Here is a 21,253-nt window from a genome sequence, read left to right on the forward strand (position 1 = left end):
AACCCTCTATGGAGGGATCTTTGCCACCTCTAGAGAAGTGGAACTGACAAAGCCTTCCGATCTGTCTTTTAAAACTTGGCTTTCCGGCTAACATTGCGTCTCCCTTCACTTGAGCGTCCTTGGGTAATTCATCTCATGTAGAGAGACTCTTCATTCCAAACGTTACCGAAGTGATTTAAGATGCAGTCTGTAATGTAACGTTACATTAAGAGTTACATACTCAGAACCCACAAAGATACATGAATTGAAATCTAAATAAATGAAGCAGCAAAGGTTTTCAGTTAAATTGAACGAAATACTGCCGTCGAAGCTCACCTCGGACAAAGCTCAGTTGGAGTGACGTTCCCTGTTATGCTTAGCTCAGGAATTAAAACTGGCTCTCCTGGTCTCCGCCGAATGTCGGCAGCTTTTCCCCGAACCTGCTGCTCCACCTGCAGCCCGTCAACTGCCGGGGGAGGAATGGGTTTCACAGGCTCTTCGACACATTCAGGCTCTTCCGCTTCATCCTCTGTATCTGGACTGGAGCGTTTCTTCTTCTTCTTCTTGGACTTCTGCATACACAAAAATCCATTTTTTCATATACACAAAAAAAGGTCACAGGAAAAAAATGTGGATTTAGCTTGGTGTTAGCTATTTCTTTTTTTTAACAATACTTTTTATTTTATTGATAAGTTTAGCTATTTCTGAAAAACTGGAAGTGATGCAAGACATTCAAAAATGCTAAATATCCAAGGAAAGTTCTAGTATGTCATTGCTTTTGAGGTAAATGTGTACCATTGAATGAAAAATGAAAAGCCAAGAATTACAGTCTTTAGTCCTTCACATCTGGCCTCTTCCTTCTATATATACACATGCTGTCAAGAGCAATAACACACAAAAGCCTACATTCTTCAATGAAGGCCAGATTTGGTATTTATTTTTTAAACGGAGACAGGGACTGAGCCGAGTTCAGTTCACTACATTCCCTTGAAATTCCAAAATAATTGCTTCGCACTTTTGTTTTTAGTATCCTTAAAAAAGAAAAAAAAGGAAGGTACCAAAAATTGGCATTCTGCAGCCCTTTCATCTTCAAAACCGCCTGTAAAGACTCACTCCATGTGCAGCCCAGTAGGTAAAGAGTATGAGTTTGGAGCCAGGAGGCACCCAATTCAAATCTCTTCTCAGCTATGAACTCACTAGGTGGCTTTAGACAAAATGATTATTCTCCAAACTTCATCTGCCTATGCCCTCCTTCTCTAGTTAAAAACTCCTGAGGAAAAAGCCAGTTTCAATTTTATACAAGGGCCAGCTTTTCATACTTTGCTTTTGGCAGAAAGGGCTACTGACTGCTAGGTGGGCCAGTTTTGACAGAGCTAAGGGAGCAAGGCCCCCCACTACTACATGGCAGCTTTCTGCCTCTTCCAGAGTCCCCAGGCTGATCATTCAAGGTTTCCTCTCCCACCACCATCCATGCCAGAGATGCCAATCTCCAGGTGGGACCTGGAGTTTCCCCAGAATTGCAGCTGATCTCCAGACTACAAAGATCAGTTCCACTGGAGAAAATGGCTGCTTTGGAAGGTGGACTCTATGAAATTACATCTTTGTGGAGTTACTTCCCCTCATCAAAATCCACCTTCCCCAAATTTCCAGAAATTTGTCAAGTTAGAGTTGGCAACCCTACGGAATAGATATATGAAGGCTACAGTTAGAGAACCAGTCTCAGTCCTAACCTTTCTGCTAAAGGCCATCATGGCAATGCATTAAAAAAAAACTTGTTTGGACTTTTATAACATTCAGAAGAAAACACACAAGACCTTGATTAAACAGATATATTGTGCACGGAGTTGAACTAGATGACCCTTGAGGTCCCTTCCAAACCTATGATTGTTCCTCCCCTTCCATGACATCTTGCCCAGCTCCTAGGGCTCCCAAGATGATCTAAGGATCTGGAATTTGTACCCCTAATGTCCCACTCCTGGATGACTGTAATGAAGTAACAGAGAACCACCTCAACATGCTTCAGAAACCACCCCCCCCCCACCATCCTAATAGCCAGGATACTACTGGACTCTGAACACAGTGCCTGCCTCCCAGTGATTTGCCACTATTGCTCCACTCTATATTGTTCAAGATTCAGGTCCAGCAGCACCTTTAAGACCAACGAGATTTCCAGGGTATGAACTTTCAAGGGTCAAAGCTCCCTTCATATCTGATGAAGGGAACTCTGAATCTTGAAAGTTCATGCTCTGGAAATCTAGTTGGTCTTTAAGGTGCTACTGGACCCACATCTTGCTTTTCTACGACAGACCAACATGGCTACCCACCTGAAACTATCCACTCTACACTGCCACCCTCAATCTTAGTCAAGCTGGGATGTGACCAACACACAATTTCAAATATGAGAGGATCTTCACCCAAACCTTAGCTCTCTTCCAAGACTTCCATTCCTGAAGTTCAGTTTTGTAGTCTTGCATTTTCTTTTCATATTCCTCCATGTATTCTTCCACCAATTCAGCTATTTCAGCCTGAATTTCTGCCTCATAAGCCTTCTCATCCGTCCGCTTATCAACTTCTTCCCTTTAACAACAATTCATTTATGAGTGTACTATACCTTATGCGTCTACCTAATACAGAATGTCTCTTTCCTAAAGCTTGATCTTCCAGGTTTACAGACATTTTGTACTATTTCTAAATATGCATAAACACACTGATCTATGCCATAGAAAGAACCATGACTGTAGATGAGTGTAGATGATATGAACATGCATTCAAATGCTGAAATCATCTACCCCCAGACCTCATTGCAAGTAGTGCAAATGAACGATATAGCTGCAGATACACAGGGCTGCTTTATTGGTGGGACTGTCTTTAGCAGGACGTCCACTTAAACTGGGAAGAGCAAGAAGAGGGAAAGTTGATTCAGGCAGGCACTTCTGGAGCTTAGAGTCAGTAACAAACTTATGTCTAGGCTGCAAAGCTACTGACTGCAGGAGGGGCTTCATACTTTGTGTGCGCCCTTCTTACAACAAGTTCTTTCTGCAAACTAAGTGTCAGAGAGAGATAGACAAGCTGGAGCGTGTCCAGAGAAGGGCAACAAACATGGAGAGGGGTCTGGAGACCTATGAGGAAAGGTTGAAGGAGCTCGGTATGTTTAGCCTGGAGAAGAGATGACTGAGAGGTGATAAGATAACCATCTTCACATACGTGAAGGGCTGTCATATAGAGGATGGCACAGAATTGTTTTCCGCTGCCCCAGAAGGCCGGTCTAAAACCAACAGGTTGAAATTAAATCAAAAGAGTTTTCAGCTAAACATTAGGAAGAACTTCCTGACAGAGCAGTCCCTCCGTGGAACAGGTTTCCTAGGGAGGTGAAGGGCTCTCCTTCTTTGGAGGTTTTTATGCAGAGATTCCAGATGGCTGTCTGACAGCAATACTGATTCTGTGAACCTGGGCAGATTATGAGAGGGAAGGCAGGAAGGGTCACATCAGTGCTTAGTTCTCATGGCCCCTTATTACATGTCCAAGGTAAAGCCAATTGCCACCTTGGGGATCAGGTAGCAATTTTCCTCAGGCCAGTTTGGCTAGGGATCCTGACAGTGTTTTGCCGTCCTCTGGGCATGGAGTTAGGGTGATTTGGTGTGGAAGGGAGAGATATTTGTTAATTTTCTGCATTGTGCAGGGGGTCTAGATGACCCTAGAGGTCCCTTCCAACCCTATGATTCTATGAAAGAAGTGGTCACAGCTTAACCTTTTCCTCGCCATGCTAGTTTTCTACACAAGGAGGTTTTTTTTTAATCTACACAGAGCAGCATTCAGTCATGGAAGCTCCTTTCTGAACTGAGAATGCTGACCTCATGCTAGAGTCACATTTAATAATGAAATACCTGTCAAAGCTTACTTTCTCAAGGAGAGCTTCAGGGAGGTATTAGTAAACTTCTGGAAGTCACGCAGGGATTTGATTTCCTTCCATACTTTGACAATGGCCTTCAGCAACACTCGATCTCTTTCTTGCTCAGCATCCCGAAGTTTTCGTGTTTGCCTGTGTGCGCAGACACAATCATGCACCACAGAGGGAAGGAACAGAGCACAGAGAGCGTACAGTATCAAAGTCCAAATGATAACGTTGCAGAAGATTAATAATGACTCCCATACTTTAAGTCCAATTGAATTTTAAGGCCAAAGTAGGGGTGAAGGGTTCCACATTTGACTGGAAGAAATGGGATAGCTTTACCATCTCTCTGACAGTCATTTGGCTGTTAAAAGAGCTTCTCATCCCAGATGCTTTTTGTTATGTAGGAGAAATGGAGGATTACAGACCTGGTCTCCTCCTCCCACCAAAGAAAAACGATACAGGCAACTGTGGGTACGTGCATAATTTTGACTGAATGGATGTCCAAGAGAGAAAATGATCAGTACCCCTCCCACCATGCTCTGCTCAGAGCCCATCACAGCTGCACCGACGAAGAAAAACAAGGCATTGGAAGACATCACCCTGTTAAGCTTGGCCCTTCTTTGAAGACGTCAGGACGTGGTTGCTCAGATCTACGTCCTCTAATTCTTAGCAGATGGTTGGCAATTATTTTTTCTTCCTTAGAACTCTCTAGCTCTCATAAGAATTTTTATCGACAGGTTAATGTCAGTGCCTGTAACTTCAGCCCACAGATACGTGCAAATCTCACTGGTTCCTGTGGAGAGTTCATACCCATAACTATCCTCCGGCTTCTAGCCAGGGTGTGTAAACACCCACTTCGGTGACACTATTAAGTAATAATTTTAGAAGCTACTCATTACTTTCTTCACAGTTTTAAAAACTAACAGGGCAGTTTATTCAACCACCAATGTACCCACAGCTCCGTCCGTGTAGAGGCACAAACAGATTACGCAAACCACACGGGTAAGAAAACAAAGCCCATGAGAAGTATACTTTGGCTATGAAGTAATGCCACTGAAATCAGGACTATGACAGGGGCTGGAATGCTAACAAAATTAACAGCTTCTTGCGGCTTTTCGGAAAGAGTTCATCTTTGCAACTATTTCTCTTTCTCTTAGCAGGATATGTGTGTCCGTGTGAATACATATAACAAAAACATCAAAGATGCAGTTTCCATGGATACCGCCACAAGATCAAGAGTCCTCAACACTGTTCTATTTAAAATCTATATGGCAGAAAATACCACCTTTCTGTTTCTTCCAGTGTAATCTGCTGCTAAGCATTCACAGGCATAAGATGTCTCCAGCCCTGTTCACAACATGTTTTCTTAACAGACAACTTGACACTGGAGTGAGGTTTAGGCTCGCATGATCCTCTACCGTACATCTGCAGATTTTTCACATGAATATAGGTTGTGTCAGTGTCAATTAGCAAAGCTCACCCTTTTGCACGGTGGGAGAAGGCTACCACCGCCAAAGATCTATATGCATGCCACGCATAGGCCCCCCCATTCACAACGAACATGAGGAAGTGAACAGAACCACAGCCACAAACATCTTATTGACAATATTGTGTGTTATGTGCCGTCAAGTCACCTCTGACCTATGGCAACTCTATGAAGGAAAGACCTCCCAGACATCCTATCATTAACAGACTTGCTCAGATCCTGCAAACTGGAGGGCGTGGCTTCTTTTACTGAGTCAAGCTATCTCATTTTAGGTCTTCCTCTTTTCCTACTGCCCTCCACTTTTCCTAGCATTATTGACCAAGGTTCGATAGCCTCATTGATAATATTACTGGCGTCCTTAAAGGACAAAGACTGTGCAGCTTGCCTGTTTGACCTGTAGGCTAAGATGAGCAGAGTCCAACGCCATGAATGTCCAAAGGGTGTTCTGTCCCAGAACACGAAGGGCAGAAAGTTCTAGTCCAGAACGAAAAGCTACAGATTGACCACAGGAGATAAACATCCAGTCCATTCCATACTAACTAATAAAATGGAAAGTGCATCTCAACAGTACAAATATTTGAAATACCTTGTGGGACAGATTTTTTTGGAAAAAAAAATGCAATCCAACTGAAAACAAGTTTCCTCACACCCTTATATGCTGAGCCAATTACTTCACAGAAACAAGTGTCTCAAACATCAAGCTCAATAAAAACAAGCATCTTAAATGTCAAGTTGAATAAAATGTCTATACTTAAAAATAAGTAAGATGAATGAATAATTCAGTGAATCTCCGCTCACCTTATTTCATGCTTATATTCAGGAATGCTCTGTTGCGCAACCGAATGAAGGACCCCCATTTCACTGGTACCCGAGATAGTGTGGAGGGCATTCCTCAGCCCATGCAGCTGAAAAATAAAACAAGAAAAATTATTTTAATCTATATAGTGGAATCACTTGAACACACTCGACAGAAATCTGAACTATCGAGTCACCTACTACATAATTGTTATTTCAAGTCAGCTACATAATTGTTATTTCATTAACTGCATTTGTAAGACTTATTCAATAAAAATGTTCTCTAATACAGGAAACCATCTTGAGCAAAGAAGCTGAAATGAAAACTATAGCTCAAGGGAAATGATGCATATTCAAAACACTCTTATTAGGGCAAGAGTCCAGTCGCACCTATAAGACTAACAAAAGTTGGGGTAGGTTATGAGCTTTCGTGAGTCACAGCTCACTTTTGTATCTGAAGAAGTGAGCTGTGACTCATGAAAGCTCACACCCTACCACAAATTTTTTTAGTCTTATAGGTGCTACCGGACTCTTGCTCTTTTCTACTGCTACAGACAGATGAACATGGATACTCTTGTAAGGATCAGACCAGGATTCAAATAGTGTGATAATCCCAAGTTTCCATGCAGGCTTCCCAACATTCCACCACCTCAAAGTTCGCAAGCACCAGACTCAATGGCTCTCTTCCTCTTCCCAGCTGGTCCTGGTATGGATAAGAAGAATGGAGGCAGCACAGAATTCAGTGCAGAATCCACTCATAGGGGACTGAACTGTGCTGCTTCCACCTCTCACGGGCACACGTAACAAAAGAGCCAATGTTCCAGTAGTTGTGTAGTGGTCAGAATGTTGGACTAGCATCTGGGGGGCTCAGGTTCAAATCCCCACTCTTCCATGGAAGCTTGCTGGGTGACCCTGAGCCAGTCACACATTCTCCTCCCAGCCTACCTCACAGGGTTGTTGTGAGGACTAAATGGACGAGAGGAGAATGATGGAAGCCACTTTGGGTCCCCATCGGGAAGAAAAGCAGGGTATAAGTGACGTGAATAAATACACAAAGCAGGCAGTGAATGCTGTAGTAGTTTAGGAGTTGCCTGTAGACACTCTTGGGACCTCAGCAGCTGCCCAACAGGGCTGATGCTCGAGAACCAAGGGTTTGTCAAATGATCGATATATTGATACTGTCGGCAACTTCATCCTGAGCAGTTAGTAAATTCTTGTTATTTAGGTGGCATTTTACCTAAAGCTCTTTGCCTATGTTATCTTACAGATTTGTGGTAAAGCTTGAGGAAGCAAATCCAATACATCCAAAGCTGAGAGACGAAGGGATCTCTGAAGTTGAGTGCCGGTGGGCTGACTGGTCTGCCCAGTGAGTTCATGAATGGAGACAAGAAGAGGACCAAAGTCTTACAGAATTTTTATGAACATTCCATGTCCTCACAACTCACAGGCAGAGCTCACCATAGCCAGTTTCAAGGTGGTGTGTGTGTGTGTGTTTATTAAGCATGCTATGGAACATATTTGCAAGGCTGCACAAGGATTTCTATTGTACTGCCAGGTTTCTAAAGATATGTTCTACAGTCACAGGGGGAAAAACAATGCAATGACCTTATCTGTAAGCAGTCTGGAAAGATTTCTCTGTCTTCTTGATAGGAACTGATCATACAGCTGAGCCAGTTTAGCTGCCAAGACATGTTCACGGCTAAAGCAGGGGTGATGAGTGAATATTAACCCAGAAATATCAACATCCAGCTGGAACTGCCCCCCAAGGTCCTCACATCCCACAATGTACTGACTCGCAGGCATCATTTTCATGGCCTGAAAAAAAATCAAAAGCACAACAGAGGAAAGACGGAGTCCGAATTTACCGAGGAAAGCTAGAGCTGGGAATCATGAGTTACCAATTCACTTTTCAATGTTTCATTACAAATGAGAAGTCTTTAGATAACAACAACAACTGTGCTTCTATGCTGCTATTATTGACAGATTACACGAGCAGCTAGAAGGTTCTGAATTTCTTGCCTTGTGCTTTTAATATCAGACACCGCCCCCCTCTACAAAATGTGCAGACTTCTGCAGTTCCAACTGGTACCATCACATCTGGCTTTGCCCAAGGGCTGAAAAATGGAGCACGGTACAGTCTTTTATAACTAGCTTCCTCCCTAATAACAGAAATGTCACACAGCAATTAACTCACCTTTCTATAACACGTCTCCAGTTCTAGCTCTTTTCCTTCCTCCACTGAGAATATTGGAGGCCGCGTACAAGATTGCTTAATTGGATTGGGCAAAGCCAAAATGTTGCCGTCATCGCCAAACCATTTTTTCTCCTGCAAACAATAGAGAATGAAGAAATATTTCCTACAAGATAAGTATATTCCTAATTTGCACGCATCTGAGCGGAAATCCAGCCAAAGTACTTTTTGAAAAAAGGAATATAAGGATGTTTCATTGAGAATGATGCTTAACACAGGGCACAATACCACTTATGCAAGTGCAGCTATTAAGTGCAATGTACCGTTATATCTACAATATCTATATCTATATCTATTTAATTCAAGCTCTAACAATTGCCACAGGCTTTAGACATCCAGTGCCTATGGAATCTCTCATCAGTGCATATTTAAAAAGTATATTTATAATACAAGATTCAACGGACATGTATGCTTGTTAAAAAAGAAATAATCTAATTAAACTGGACCTCACTGTTTTATCAGATACAGATTTATTTTGATAATGTTTTTCAGTCTTTGAAACATTGCTCTTTTGGATATACTTCATTAAATGGGTTCTGGAGAAAGGGCAAGTGATATTTCTACAGAACACCAAAATTAAGTTATCTAAACAAAAAAACTCAAGGACTGTCCCAAACCTTAGAAATAAAACACTTGGAACAGAACTAAACAGAAGTAACAACCCACCTACGATAAAATCTGGCTCACATACCAGGGTGGCCATGCTGGTATCAATGGCTAAAACTGCTGAAATGAAAAGCAGCCCAAGTGCGCCAGCTGTCAAGGTGCATAAACAATGAAACCCTTAAAAGTGCACCGTGCAAAATTATTCCAATACTTTCTCTTTAATCTAAGAACCAGTTCACTACAATTACAGTACTAACTCTTAAAGTGCACAGTGCAAAGAATGGCAATATTGCAAACACAATCAACATTAGCAAATACAATAATTCATCTACAATCTTTTCAATGAAAGTACATTCACTCAAGAGAATCTTGCAGATAACGTTTACACCAATCCTTCTTCTTTTCTTAATACAGAGCATCTATAACCTCTCTTAATCCAATTGGAAAACCAGCTACGTTCATAACTTATCTGGGTTTCCAGTTGGATTAAGAGAGGTTATAGATGCTTTGAGTACACAGAGCTCAAAGCAACTGCTTTGAGAACACTGCTTATAGATAACTGCTTATAACTGCTTATAGATAACTGCTTATAGAACACTCTTGAGAAAGCGGGTACGAAACAGGAGAAGTGCTGGCGTCCTGTTGAGTGGTTGTGGACAGCTGTGAATTCTCCTTCCCTTCTGAAACTGGGAGTGCCGGGGGGGGGGGCTCCCGCCCAGGAGATGTCATCCATGCGGGCCTCTTCTGGCGTTGGGAGTCACCTAGGGAAGAAATTGCAGAGGAGAGCACTGCAGAAAATGTCAATCATCCCACGTCTCTTCATGTAAACGAAAAGAAGAAGGATTGGTGTAAACATCATCTTCAAGGTTCTCTTGAGCCAATGTACTTTCATTGAAAAGATTGTATATGAATTATTGTATTTGCGATTGTTGATTGTTTGCAATATTGCCATTCTTTGCACTGTGCACTTTAAGAGTTAGTACTGTAATTGTAGTGAATTTGGTTCACTTTGCACAGTGCACTTTAAGGATTTCATTGTTTCTGTGGTGGTATTGTGCTGTATCAATTGACGTTGCCACGGTGCCTTTTTGTTGTGTATTGGATTCCGTCAAGGTGCAGAAGCCTGCTACGTGCATTGCAAAGAAAAATTGCGGTCACACTGCTATGGAAAGACACAGACTGTCTTTTCCATATTATGTGAAGCTGACCTTTGTCTTTCAGTGTCACAATACAGAGCCATTTGGGGACTGCAAGTCAGATGTCACCCGGACTGAACTGTTTCCAGTTTTCCCTTTTGTAGTTTCATCAGGAAACAAAAAAAATTAGAGGCAACTTACCTGTTCCTGCCGGAGAAGCCTATTCTCCATAATGTTTTGGTTTGACAGAGACACAGCCGGTCGCTCTCCGGTATACAGACCTTCATCTTCAAGGTACCTTGGCTGCATATTATCCGGTACCTTTAGAGAGGCAGGCACTAAGACCAAGCATCACATTGAAATCTGCATTTACTAATCACTCATCGCTATTCATTAATAGTTCGTTATTACTCATTTTGCAATGCAAGAAGATCAACCTGTGCGGCACCTCTCTTATCTTGGTGCACCCCTAATGCTTATCTTGCCCCCCTCCCATTAAATGTTTGAAGTAAGCTGTACTTATTCCCATTTTTACAGATAAAGAGTGGTGAATTGCCTGAGAACATCCCCTGAAGAGATGGCAAAGGAGTCCTGTGAATCTCAATCCAAATCGCGACCCAACGAACAGCAGCAGCATTAGAGCAATAAAAATAGAGGCCAGTAGCTTTTAAAAGGCCATTTCAAATCTCTGTAACCTGCTATGAGCAATGCCTACTCAGGAAAATCGAAACAGAGCTGCATACAAACGTGCATACACCCTCCGAGATGCCATGTGTAGTTGGTAAAAATGGGAGGGTTTTTTTTTTTGGCAAAGCAGCTTGAATAGCTCAGACTAGCCACAGCTTGGAAGCCAAGCAGGGCTGGCCACAGGTACTACTCAGATGGGAGACCATCAAGGAAGTCCTGGGTTGCTATGCAGAGGCAGGCAATGGCAAACCACCTCTGCTCATCTCGTGACTTGAAAACCGCTTGGGAGGGCCATAAGTACGTTGTGCCTTGTTACTATTATTGTTGTTGTTATTATTATTATTAGTTTGGCAAGGGGATCTTGATTATGAAACTCCTGACCTTGACATTTGCCTGGTTCCCAGGTTACTTATTTATTTTATTTTATTTATTTTATTTTTAACCCGCCTTCCCCACAAGCGGGCTCAGGGCGAGGTACAACATTGATTAAAATACAACCTAAAACCAATCATAAAAACAGCAACAGATAAAATACTGTAACCCTTTTGGGGCAAGCAGCGGGAGTGGACTCTCCATACCCCTTGTAGAGGGAGACCGGTGGAAGGCTCGGCAATGATGGACTAAAATTAGCCTCCACCATATGCCTGGCGGAACATCTCTGTCTTACAGGCCTGCCTAAATGATACAAGATCCTGGTGGGCTTAAGGAGTCTCTCCACATGAGATGCCTTGGTGTGTATTTGTCAAGTGTAGGGAGACGCAATGTTAGCCAGGAAGGGCAGTTTAAAAAGACAGAGCCATTGGAGATTGCTCCTCAGAAGGTGTGTCTATTTTATCTTCCCCTACCTGAAGGCTCTGTCAATTTCCCTTCTCCAGTCTAAAACGCTGTGGGATTGCAACCAGAGGGCAACCAGGAATGGAAATGGGCTGGAGCCGCCTTCCAGAGCTGGGCTTGGACCTGGAGAGGTTACAACATGCTGAAGGTTCCCTTCTGGCATTTCACAGCCCCTTCAGACAGCTCCAGTGTATAGCAAAGCCTTTGCCCTGCCACTGGCTCTGTCTTTTAAAAGTACCTTTCCCGGATAACACTACATCTCCTGACACGGGTTCATCATGTGTCAGATGTTAGAGAGACTGTTAATAGAAACCCGCTTCACTTCAACCAGGGCCAGGGCCTTTTCAGTCCTGGCCCCAACCTGGTGGAACGCTCTGTCAATGGAAACCCGGGCCCAGCAGGACATATCATTCTGCCAGGGCTGTAAGACAGAGCTGTTCCGCCAGGCATTCAGTGGCTGAAAAGGGCAGTGCCATGTCGGCTTCCCACCTTTGGGGTGGGGGGTTCCCCCCACCATTGCACCTTAATATATTTGGTTATTTTATTATTGTTTATTGTATGTTGATTTTAGAATTATTGTTTTCTTGTTTTTATTGATTTTAACTGTTGTTCACCACCCAGAGCCCCTGATTGTTATTGTTATTTCAGGTGCTGGGCTCAACCAAGCTTTTAGGTTAAGTTGGTCAGAGTTTGGGGCTTGTTCCTTCTCTCCAAGGCTTTTTGTTTTCGCTATAACACCTGGGGCTATTGAAAGAGATCTGTTAATTAATGTCCAGTTTATTTTAATGACTGTTATAGGTATATTTCAAGAGGTTATGTTTTCAATTTGTTTCAGTTGTTGATCCTGACTTTGATATTAGCTGCATCAAGAATCATGTGATATAATCATAGGACATTGTTTTTAAAATATAAATATATAGTAAGAGCATGAATATCCGGAAACATGAAACTGAAAGTTTCTGAGCTTCCCAGAACTTTTTTAAAGACTGGATCCTCAGCAAAAAACAAAAGGGGGTCAGAAAGCTGAAGGTAATGAAAGCTCCAGTCTGCTGATCTCTGACAGTCTTAAGACGGAACAGAGGTGGTCTTCAGCACACTTAAGCAGATTAGACTGTGCCAGGCACAAAAAGATCTCAGGTGCTTTAGGCTTACAGCTGATGATCTTCTTATCAGACCAGCTGGCTGTCACAACATACCCTGAATGGTATAAATTATACTAATGCTGATAACCATATTTACCAGTTTCCTCTAATTCTAAACATTTTTAAAGCAAATCTTAATGATGTAACCAGCGGCTTATTTCCACATATTGCAGTTCTTTGGACTGCAATATTAGGTATACTATTCCTTGAAAGGTGGTAACATACAGGGTCTTAACAACATAGTGCCAGATCCCAGCAAAAAAAAAAAAAAAAATCTGCATGTACAAGAAGGGGAGTCCATTTTCCTACCTGTTGGAGGGGGGGGGCATGTCACCTGAGCCCCAGGAACAGCATTCCAGGGAGCATTTGGTGCTGCTCTGGGACAAGGGAGCCAGGGAAGCTGTGGCTTTCAGCACGGAATTCAGAACTCACTCATCCATCTTATTTCAACAGGTCCTCAGGAGATGAAGATGCTCAATGGCGGCCACTTTTCCATCATGTGCTGAGCAACAATGCCTCAAATAAACTCCACCTGCTTGCATCTTATTTATTTCATATCTACCTCCCTCCCTCTCCCTCTCCCTCTATCTAATTATTTCATACTCCATATCATTGGGAGGGGGGACGGACTCGTTCTGTATCTCTAGTTCCATCACACTAATATTGAATTGTTGCAGGTGGGACACTACTAATCTAAAACATACAAAATAAAGCAGCAGAAATGATGCACCACAACCTCTTAGCATGCTTGGAGTGAACAACAGTTCTCTCTCTTTCTGCACTCGTCCAGAGTAGCTTTCGTATTCGGTCGGTCGAACCACTAGGAAGTCAGCAGCTGCCTGTTCTATGATGAATAAATCATCGTCCTCTTTATCACAAAACGGATGTTCCTCTTCATTCTGTGTTTTAAATGCAGACATTAAAAAAAATCAGACAGTATTTCCGATTTCACAGACCTTATATTTCACATATGCATGTGTCTTCTTGAATCCACTCCATATAGGATAAAGCAAAAACCTCAGACTCACAATATGAATTAAAGTCTAGATGAAAAGTCTAACTTTCTCAGGCCTGTACACAGTACACTATGTAAGTAAATGTCAGTCAGATATTATATCCCATTTGAAAGGATAAGGCGGAGATGCTCGCTCGGTGGTCCAGGAGCCACGCGTGGCTCTTTTGACATGAGATCTGTGGCTTTACAGAGCACTGTTCCCCCAAGTGGCACTTGCCCCACGTTCCAGGAGAGCGATCAAGGCTACTACCTGGTAGGGCTTGTGGCTGGCAGGTGGTTCATTTTCTCTAAGGGCAACCCTGAGTTCCACCACCTCTTTTCCCAGAAAAAAAGCCCTGTTATGTATTTCATATTAGTGTGTGTGTGTTATGTGCCATCAGGCCGCCTCCGTCCTGTAGCGATCCTATGAACAAGAGACCTCCAAAATGTCCTATCATTAACAGACTTATTCAGATCTCATATTAATAGTTATATATCTATTTTATGTATATTTACTTAGTTAATTTATACCTCAGCTTTCTCCCCAATAGGGTTCCAAAGCAGCTTACAAGGTTCTCCTCGCCTACATTTTTTCGTCACAACAACCCTTTGAGATAGCTCAGGCCGAGAGTAAGTGATTGATCTGAGGTCAGTGAGCTTTCATGGCAGAGTGGGGAATCAAACCTGATAGTCTGTTTTGGATGTTGTGTTTACTATCTAATGTTACTTTCTGTTATATATTCTGCTTCTGGTATTTTCTCTACCGTTCAATGTTATTTTCTGTTTTAATAAAATAATGTATTAAAACAACTCTGGGTCTTCCAGTTTCTAATCCAATATACGAACTACTCCACCACACTGAGGAGTATGTTTGGCAAGATGGCCCTCAAGGCATTCAATAGTCATGCGGCTCTTTTGGTAGTTGCCGATGTGGCTCTCCATGAGCTATGGAGTGAGAGCCATTGAGATACGGCGTATCAGTCATCTTATAAAAAGCAAGCCATATTGGCGACAACCCACTTTTTATCCTGGTGCACCTGCACAGGAGCACCAGGATAAAAACTGTGTCGTCGCCAATACGGCCTCCGGGGGTGGGCGTCACTGCAGCGGGAAGGTCAGGCGAGGCAGCCTGTCCCTCTGGAGGGTGCCGCTACAGTTGAAAGCCCAGTGTTCCTGCTCTCCATTTTCTAGAGCCCGTTTTTTTTAAAACAGGCTCTGTTGCTAGTTGGGGCACATCAGCCATTGAGATAAGGGGCGTTATCAGCAGAATCTTCCTGCCAGCCAAGCATCACCTAGTCAAAGTTTTGCTAAGCACAAAATACCATTAACTAACTCAACAGCATGCCTCAATCACGGGACACATTTGGTTACCAACGGTACCGTTTCCCCCTCTGTTTGTTCTTCCTGGTGGCCAATATCGGACTCCTGCTCTTCTTCCTCATCGTCACCCAGGTCAGAGCAGCTTTTCTTCTTTTCTTGAGGTTCCTCTCCTCCATCCTCTGGCTCAGGATCGAAATTGAAAGTGAAGAAGTTATAGGCTTCCTCAGAGGAGGGATAACCAGTTTGGATCTGACATGAAAAGATGCAGCCCGTAAACGATCAGTTCTACAACGCATCTTTAAAAAAAACTTATTTTTTTAAGTTAAGTTTAAGTTAACTTAAGTTTTTAAGTAACTTATTTTTTTAAACTTTATTTATACAAGGCTGAGTGGGAATTCAAACCGGAGTCTCCCAATTCTATGTATTGTCGAAGGCTTTCACGGCCGGAGAACGATGGTTGTTGTGGGTTTTCCGGGCTGTATTGCCGTGGTCTTGGCATTGTAGTTCCTGACGTTTCGCCAGCAGCTGTGGCTGGCATCTTCAGAGGTGTAGCACCACAAGACAGAGATCTCTCAGTGTCACAGTGACACTGACAGTGACAGTGACACTGAGAGATCTCTGTCTTTTGGTGCTACACCTCTGAAGATGCCAGCCACAGCTGCTGGCGAAACATCAGGAACTACAATGCCAAGACCATGGCAATACAGCCCGGAAAACCCCCAACAACCATCTCCCAATTCTAGTCCAACATTCTAACCACTACACCACACTGGCATGATATTTAAATGTACAACCGTGCGTATATAATCAATTTCATTGCAGTATCTTAACGTTCAATGGAACTGCATATTTCACCAGCTATCAGGCCGATTCAGTCACCTGCCACCATCCTGCTGCAGCTCTGAGCTGTAAACTTACTGCTACCCCCATCCTCCCTTTCTCTCTCTCTCTCTCACACACACACCCTTGCAAGAAAAGAGCTACATGCATCAAAACCCACACAACCTCTGTGTTTTAAAACTGCAATTTATTGTAATCGTGCTGTTTCATTTGCTTCCAAGCTTCTATGATTCTCACAGCATCAGGTTGCTTATCATACTGAATTCACAATCCTATCCCGTCACCCCTTATGGAAGAGCCAGTCAAACACAAAGCCAAGATAAAGCGGTCATTGCTCAAGATCAGCCCCCACCTGGGATTTTTGTTTCATCTTCCTGGCAGAGTCCTGGAACTTTACTCTTGCAGGCACCTTAGCTGCCTTCTCCTGCATGGCACGTGATTCGTCTTCACCTGACTGCACACAGGCACAAAAATAACATTAAATCCTTAACTAATTCTATACTATCAACTATGGCTGGCAGGACAGGGATACGTGTATAGAGGAAAATCAAGTTTTTTATATATGAGGCACCAAGCACATCCAGACAGGAGGAATAATTTAAATAAGGTATTGTGAGACATGTACGGAGACTCAGTTCAGCTGCCTTGCCCCACCCCAGTTTGTCAGTGGAGACCAGGCTGCTTAGACCATTAAGAATGGGGAGGGGCAGATGCTCCCAGTTGAAATCCCTTTCAATACTGTCTTCAACTGGTGGTTAATACTCGCTTATTGGTGCCCGCTGGCCTAAGGTCGGTCGCAACAGCCCCACTGCCTCTTGATTGGGACTGAGCCCTGTAAAAGGGGAGGCATAAGGGGCACTCAGCATTACAGCGGGAAGACTCAAGCCCCCCTGGAGGCAAGACTTCCATCATGACCCTCCCTCAGCTGAAGCAAGAGCCTCAAACAGCCCCCGCCCCTGCGCTGCTTAAAGAAGGGGGTCTGAGCAGCCTGCCTGGGGACCTGCTGCGCCTCTCATCCACTTAACAGCTCATAGCTTTCTGAGGCCACAGGGATTGAGGACAAAGCACAAAACAGTTTTTTCCAGTTAGAGTTGAAGATAGCTCATTTTTTTTTAAATGCATAAAAGCACCAGAAGTCACTCAATACACACACAAAATAGCTATGGATCTAAATGGGACAAACAGGGACAAAAAAGCAAATCCAGACAAGTTATTAATGGCAGATGGAAGAGACTCCCCCCCTCCCCCCAAGATTACATAATCTAGCTCCTTGATCTCAGATAAGATAGAATTCATACCTCTGCCCAACTAAAGATCTGTTACGGCCTCTCCTATGTCATTGTGTCCAATGACACAATCCAGGGGACAAGCTTGGGCTCCACAGCAGATCATCTGCTTAGCAGGCAGAAGGACTCAGGTTTAATCCTCAGCATCTCCAATTAAAAACAATAACTGGCAGCAGGTGATGTGAAAGACCTCTGCCCAGGCTTGCCATCCTCCACCCCCACCTGCCACCCCTTGGCCCTGCTCACCTGTCCGGTGCGGAGGGGGGGGAGAGGAGGCAAGGGGAGCGGAAGTGTGGGGGTGGGCACACTCCCCTATCCCACTGAACTGGCTGCAGTGCACCATTTTTTGCACTGATTTTCAGAGCAAAAAATGAAAATCATTTTCCAGCACAAGGGAGGAAGCGCCAGGTGCACCGAAGGACAAGAGAACACAGGACAAGAGAGTGCTGGAGCACGTATGCAAAGTGCACACGTGGGTGGTAAATACCCTGCTGCCCCCAGCCCCTCCTTTGGCCCCTGGGGCAACCCTACCTCCACCTGAGCTATTGCCAGTCTGAGCAGACAATAATGACTTTGAGGGACCAAAGCGGATTCAGTATCAGACAGTTTCATGTATTCGTGTGTTCCCATAGCTGTTCCGAAATATCTTTTTAACTTTATCATACACAGGCTATTGAAGAACAAGGAGGCTGTCTGGTCAGAAGTCCGTACTGCACAATGTTTCAAAAACCCAAAGATAATTTCTGTAAACCAGGATTTTTTTGAACAAAATACACACTAAAAAGCTTGGACTCTCTTGGGCACTACAGTGAAATACATTAACTTCCCATCTATCAGAGAATCCATCTGTGACTAGCAAAATAGCAGACATGAAAGGGGAAAACATGCAAGGATTTCCAGGAGGCTACTCACCTCATTTACCAGTCTAACGTGCGATTTCCTCTCTCTGAAACTTTTCAGAGATCGTGAACTTGAGACTTCTTCTCGCAAGGCACTTTCTGCTTTAGACTAAACATCACAAAAAGAAAGAGAAATGGAGGAGGGGGAGAAAGAAGCTTATTTTTTATTACTCGTGCATTACCTTTCTTTTAGAAAAACCCAAGGATTAATCCATTATATTATCACAAAGAACAGGTTGGTTAACATTTGTTTTTAGCATTAAATACTGAGAGCTGCTAAGTGTATTCCACATACCAGGAGTTGTAATCAGGAAAGACCTGGACACCCCCCACCCCACCCCATCCCCACCTGGAATTCTACCCAAATGGATCTCCTGTGTACAGAAGCCTCGTACAGGATCCCTCCCCTGAGTGTTCGCTCAGAGCTAAACTACATGAGATAGATTACACTCAAGTGAAGGAGGTGCAACATTAGCCAGGAAGCATAGTCTGGATTTTACCTCTCTCTACAGAGCAGGCAAAGATTGTTCCTCAGCGGGTTTGTTAATAATAGACAGAGCTTTCCGGGAGGCAAAGAGGAAATTAACAAACATTCTGAGAAGCAATCTTTGCTAGCTCTGTAAAGGTGAAATTAACAAACCTTCTGAAGAGCGATCTAGCCGGCTCTGTAGAGACAGTGAAATTCAAACTACGCTTCCTGGCTAACATTGTGTTTTCCTTCACTTGAGCATCCTCGTTTAATTTGTCTCGTGTGGTTTAGCTCTCAGTGCACCAGGAAGGAGACCAGAAATGAGATGCTGATCCCACCCCCTGCCGCCATGTGAACGGTCACACTCCGCAAATGACCAGCCAATCAGGCAGAGGTGGGGGGTATAGCCAGCACACTCAAGTGATGGGGAGGGGTTCTCTGTACCAGGCCACTGTCTCCTGTCCTTCAGATTTTAATTTTGTGGTTTGGTAAGATGACTGCACAATGTCTAATTTATGTCAAATACCTCAGCAAACTTAAAGAACACTAACTTATTACTTCTACTCAATAATGTAATGGCCAATTAAAATCCACAACCAGAGAATCTATTGCATTTTTATCCTGGCCTTCCCATGTGGCAAACATGGATCTACCCCTTTCCTCACAACAACCTTGCAAGTTAGACACACTGAGAGAAAGAGGCTGGTTCAAGACAAATGAGCAGCCAAATGGGGATTTGAACTGAATCTCCTTGCCCCGGTCAACGTCCTAACCACTATGCTACAGTCTCTCTGCTCAGTGGTTAAGTATCAGATTAATCAATGTGCCCCAAATGAAAAGGCACATAGGCAAGATGTTTAAGGAAGCAATGCCAGTGTTCTAGATGTTTTAAGAATTTTCGAAAGAAAATCTCACCCGTGCAGCCTTCAGCTTCTCTCGCATACGTTCCCTCATGGAAAACTCCATAAAACTTGCTTGGGAAGTAGAAGGAACTGGAGGCAAACCTGCAACGAACAGTTTCGGCTAATAAATTTCAAAATATTGCAGTCCTGGTGAGCAGAACCTGTCCAATTCTATGTGCCACTTTCCATTGTTTCCTTTTAAACTCCAGAACTCCCACTCCCTCGCTTGGGATTCTCTGGTTCGACATTAAAACTCCCTTCCAAGCTTTTCTTTCAAACCAGAGAATCTCATGGAAAATCCCTTTGCTGAAGCAAGGGGGAGAAGCTTGATGAGCCAAGGAGTTTAAAAGGTGGCCAGCAGTGGGGGTGGCTTGAAAGGGCTCTTCTGGAGCTCGGGCCGGGGTGAGGGGCAGAACGGGACGGGAATCCACTCTGCCTTCCCTGCCCTGCCAGCCTCGCGCTGCTCTCCTGCAGCGGTGCTGAGCTCGGTTCCATTTGTGCGGCTTCCCTCTCACTTGAGCTGCTGCTTCGCCTCTGCCGCAGCTGCCTGCAGTCAGATAATCTGGCCCAACAAGTCCAGGAGCCCAGATCCAATCCAGGGTTCTGGCATGTGATCTAGCTTAACTGAGTTAAAACAGAGCAGCATACATCTGGCTTTTAAGCCAGCTGCCAAACCTGGACCACACACCCCTACTTGGAAAGACAAGTTAGGACTTGGATGCATCTTAGTCAGGTGTCTCAGCTTCGACCATTCCGCCTCGAGTGACTCTGCTAGGAGTTTAGACTCTTGACTGAGCCTGCACTCCTGACGGTATTGCTCTCAGCTTCACTGACACACTCAAATCCCCTCGCCAAGTTAAGGTGTGTTTCCAAGAGGGGGACAAGCAGCATGGACTGTTCGAAAAGCAACAACAAAATGGCCGCTACAAAGAGGTGGGGCGCTGCAACTCATCTGACAGTCCCAATCTACGGGAAGGACCTTTGCCCTAGGCCAAACATTCTCTGCTGTGAGCCCCTCCGCCTTTGGACGATACATGGAAACCAGAAAAGCTGCATTCCGATTAAAAAATCTGCTTCACGGGTTGTATCTGCATAGCTTATCTGCTGTTGAGAAAGGGAGGAGAGGATGCCTTTTGGACTCCCCCCCCCAAAAAAAACCTACTGACAATCACAGGACCGGCATGGACAAAAACCATACAGGACAGGAGCAGAGCTGGGGTAGGTTGAGTGAAAAAGCTGTCTGGATCCATCTCCATGGCTTTGTTGAAGAACACTCGGTGTGTACAAATGAAAGACACATTGCTCAGAGGCAGCTTTCTTTATGCAATGAAGCACTTGAAGCTAAGGACAGAAAAAAGTGGGCAATTTTTGTCACCTTTAATTTAAAAAATAAGTCAAGGATTACAATTGAGGTTTTCATCCGACAGTCTGTATCATTGTTAGTCTGTATAATTCATTTGTCTTTGTGCAAGGTAATACTTTGCTAAAGTATTAGGAGCTCACAAAAAATATCCCAAGATGAGACCTCTGTGAACAGCTTAACAACAGCACAACTAATACAGAATAAAATTCAAAATGTTTTCATCTTCCAACATTTACCATGGGGATAAATATCAAATCTTAAAACGTTTTTTAAAACACCATTTCCTTATTATTTGCAGCTGTTTTCTATTTACTTTTTAGCTGGTCTTATTAGCAGGTTTAAAAATTGCCAAAGCCTTGGAGTTAAAAGGGG

The 21,253-nt window shown here is 43.6% G+C and overlaps 1 protein-coding gene across 3 annotated transcripts in view; it reads right to left on the bottom strand.

Moving 5' to 3' along the window:
- The window catches only part of CC2D2A (coiled-coil and C2 domain containing 2A), an 82,785-nt gene that overhangs the window by 44,147 nt on the left and 17,385 nt on the right, over positions 1-21,253 (bottom strand). Inside the window, exons 4-15 of one of the 3 annotated variants that reach the window (XM_054999287.1) lie at positions 19,532-19,620; positions 18,161-18,256; positions 16,315-16,416; positions 15,183-15,371; positions 13,545-13,707; positions 10,347-10,483; positions 8,347-8,478; positions 7,758-7,967; positions 6,156-6,262; positions 3,878-4,018; positions 2,400-2,556; positions 316-551 (exon numbers count right to left, since the gene is read on the bottom strand). In XM_054999287.1, coding sequence (XP_054855262.1) covers positions 316-551; positions 2,400-2,556; positions 3,878-4,018; positions 6,156-6,262; positions 7,758-7,967; positions 8,347-8,478; positions 10,347-10,483; positions 13,545-13,707; positions 15,183-15,371; positions 16,315-16,416; positions 18,161-18,256; positions 19,532-19,620 — 1,759 coding nt within the window. Of the gene's footprint in view, positions 1-315; positions 552-2,393; positions 2,557-3,877; positions 4,019-6,155; positions 6,263-7,757; positions 7,968-8,346; positions 8,479-10,346; positions 10,484-13,544; positions 13,708-15,173; positions 15,372-16,314; positions 16,417-18,160; positions 18,257-19,531; positions 19,621-21,253 lie in introns of all 3 variants that reach the window. The other 2 variants (XM_054999286.1, XM_054999285.1) reach the window with 2 other exon arrangements.

Source organism: Eublepharis macularius, chromosome 15, assembly GCF_028583425.1.
Source record: "Eublepharis macularius isolate TG4126 chromosome 15, MPM_Emac_v1.0, whole genome shotgun sequence".
Taxonomy (NCBI): domain Eukaryota; kingdom Metazoa; phylum Chordata; class Lepidosauria; order Squamata; family Eublepharidae; genus Eublepharis; species Eublepharis macularius.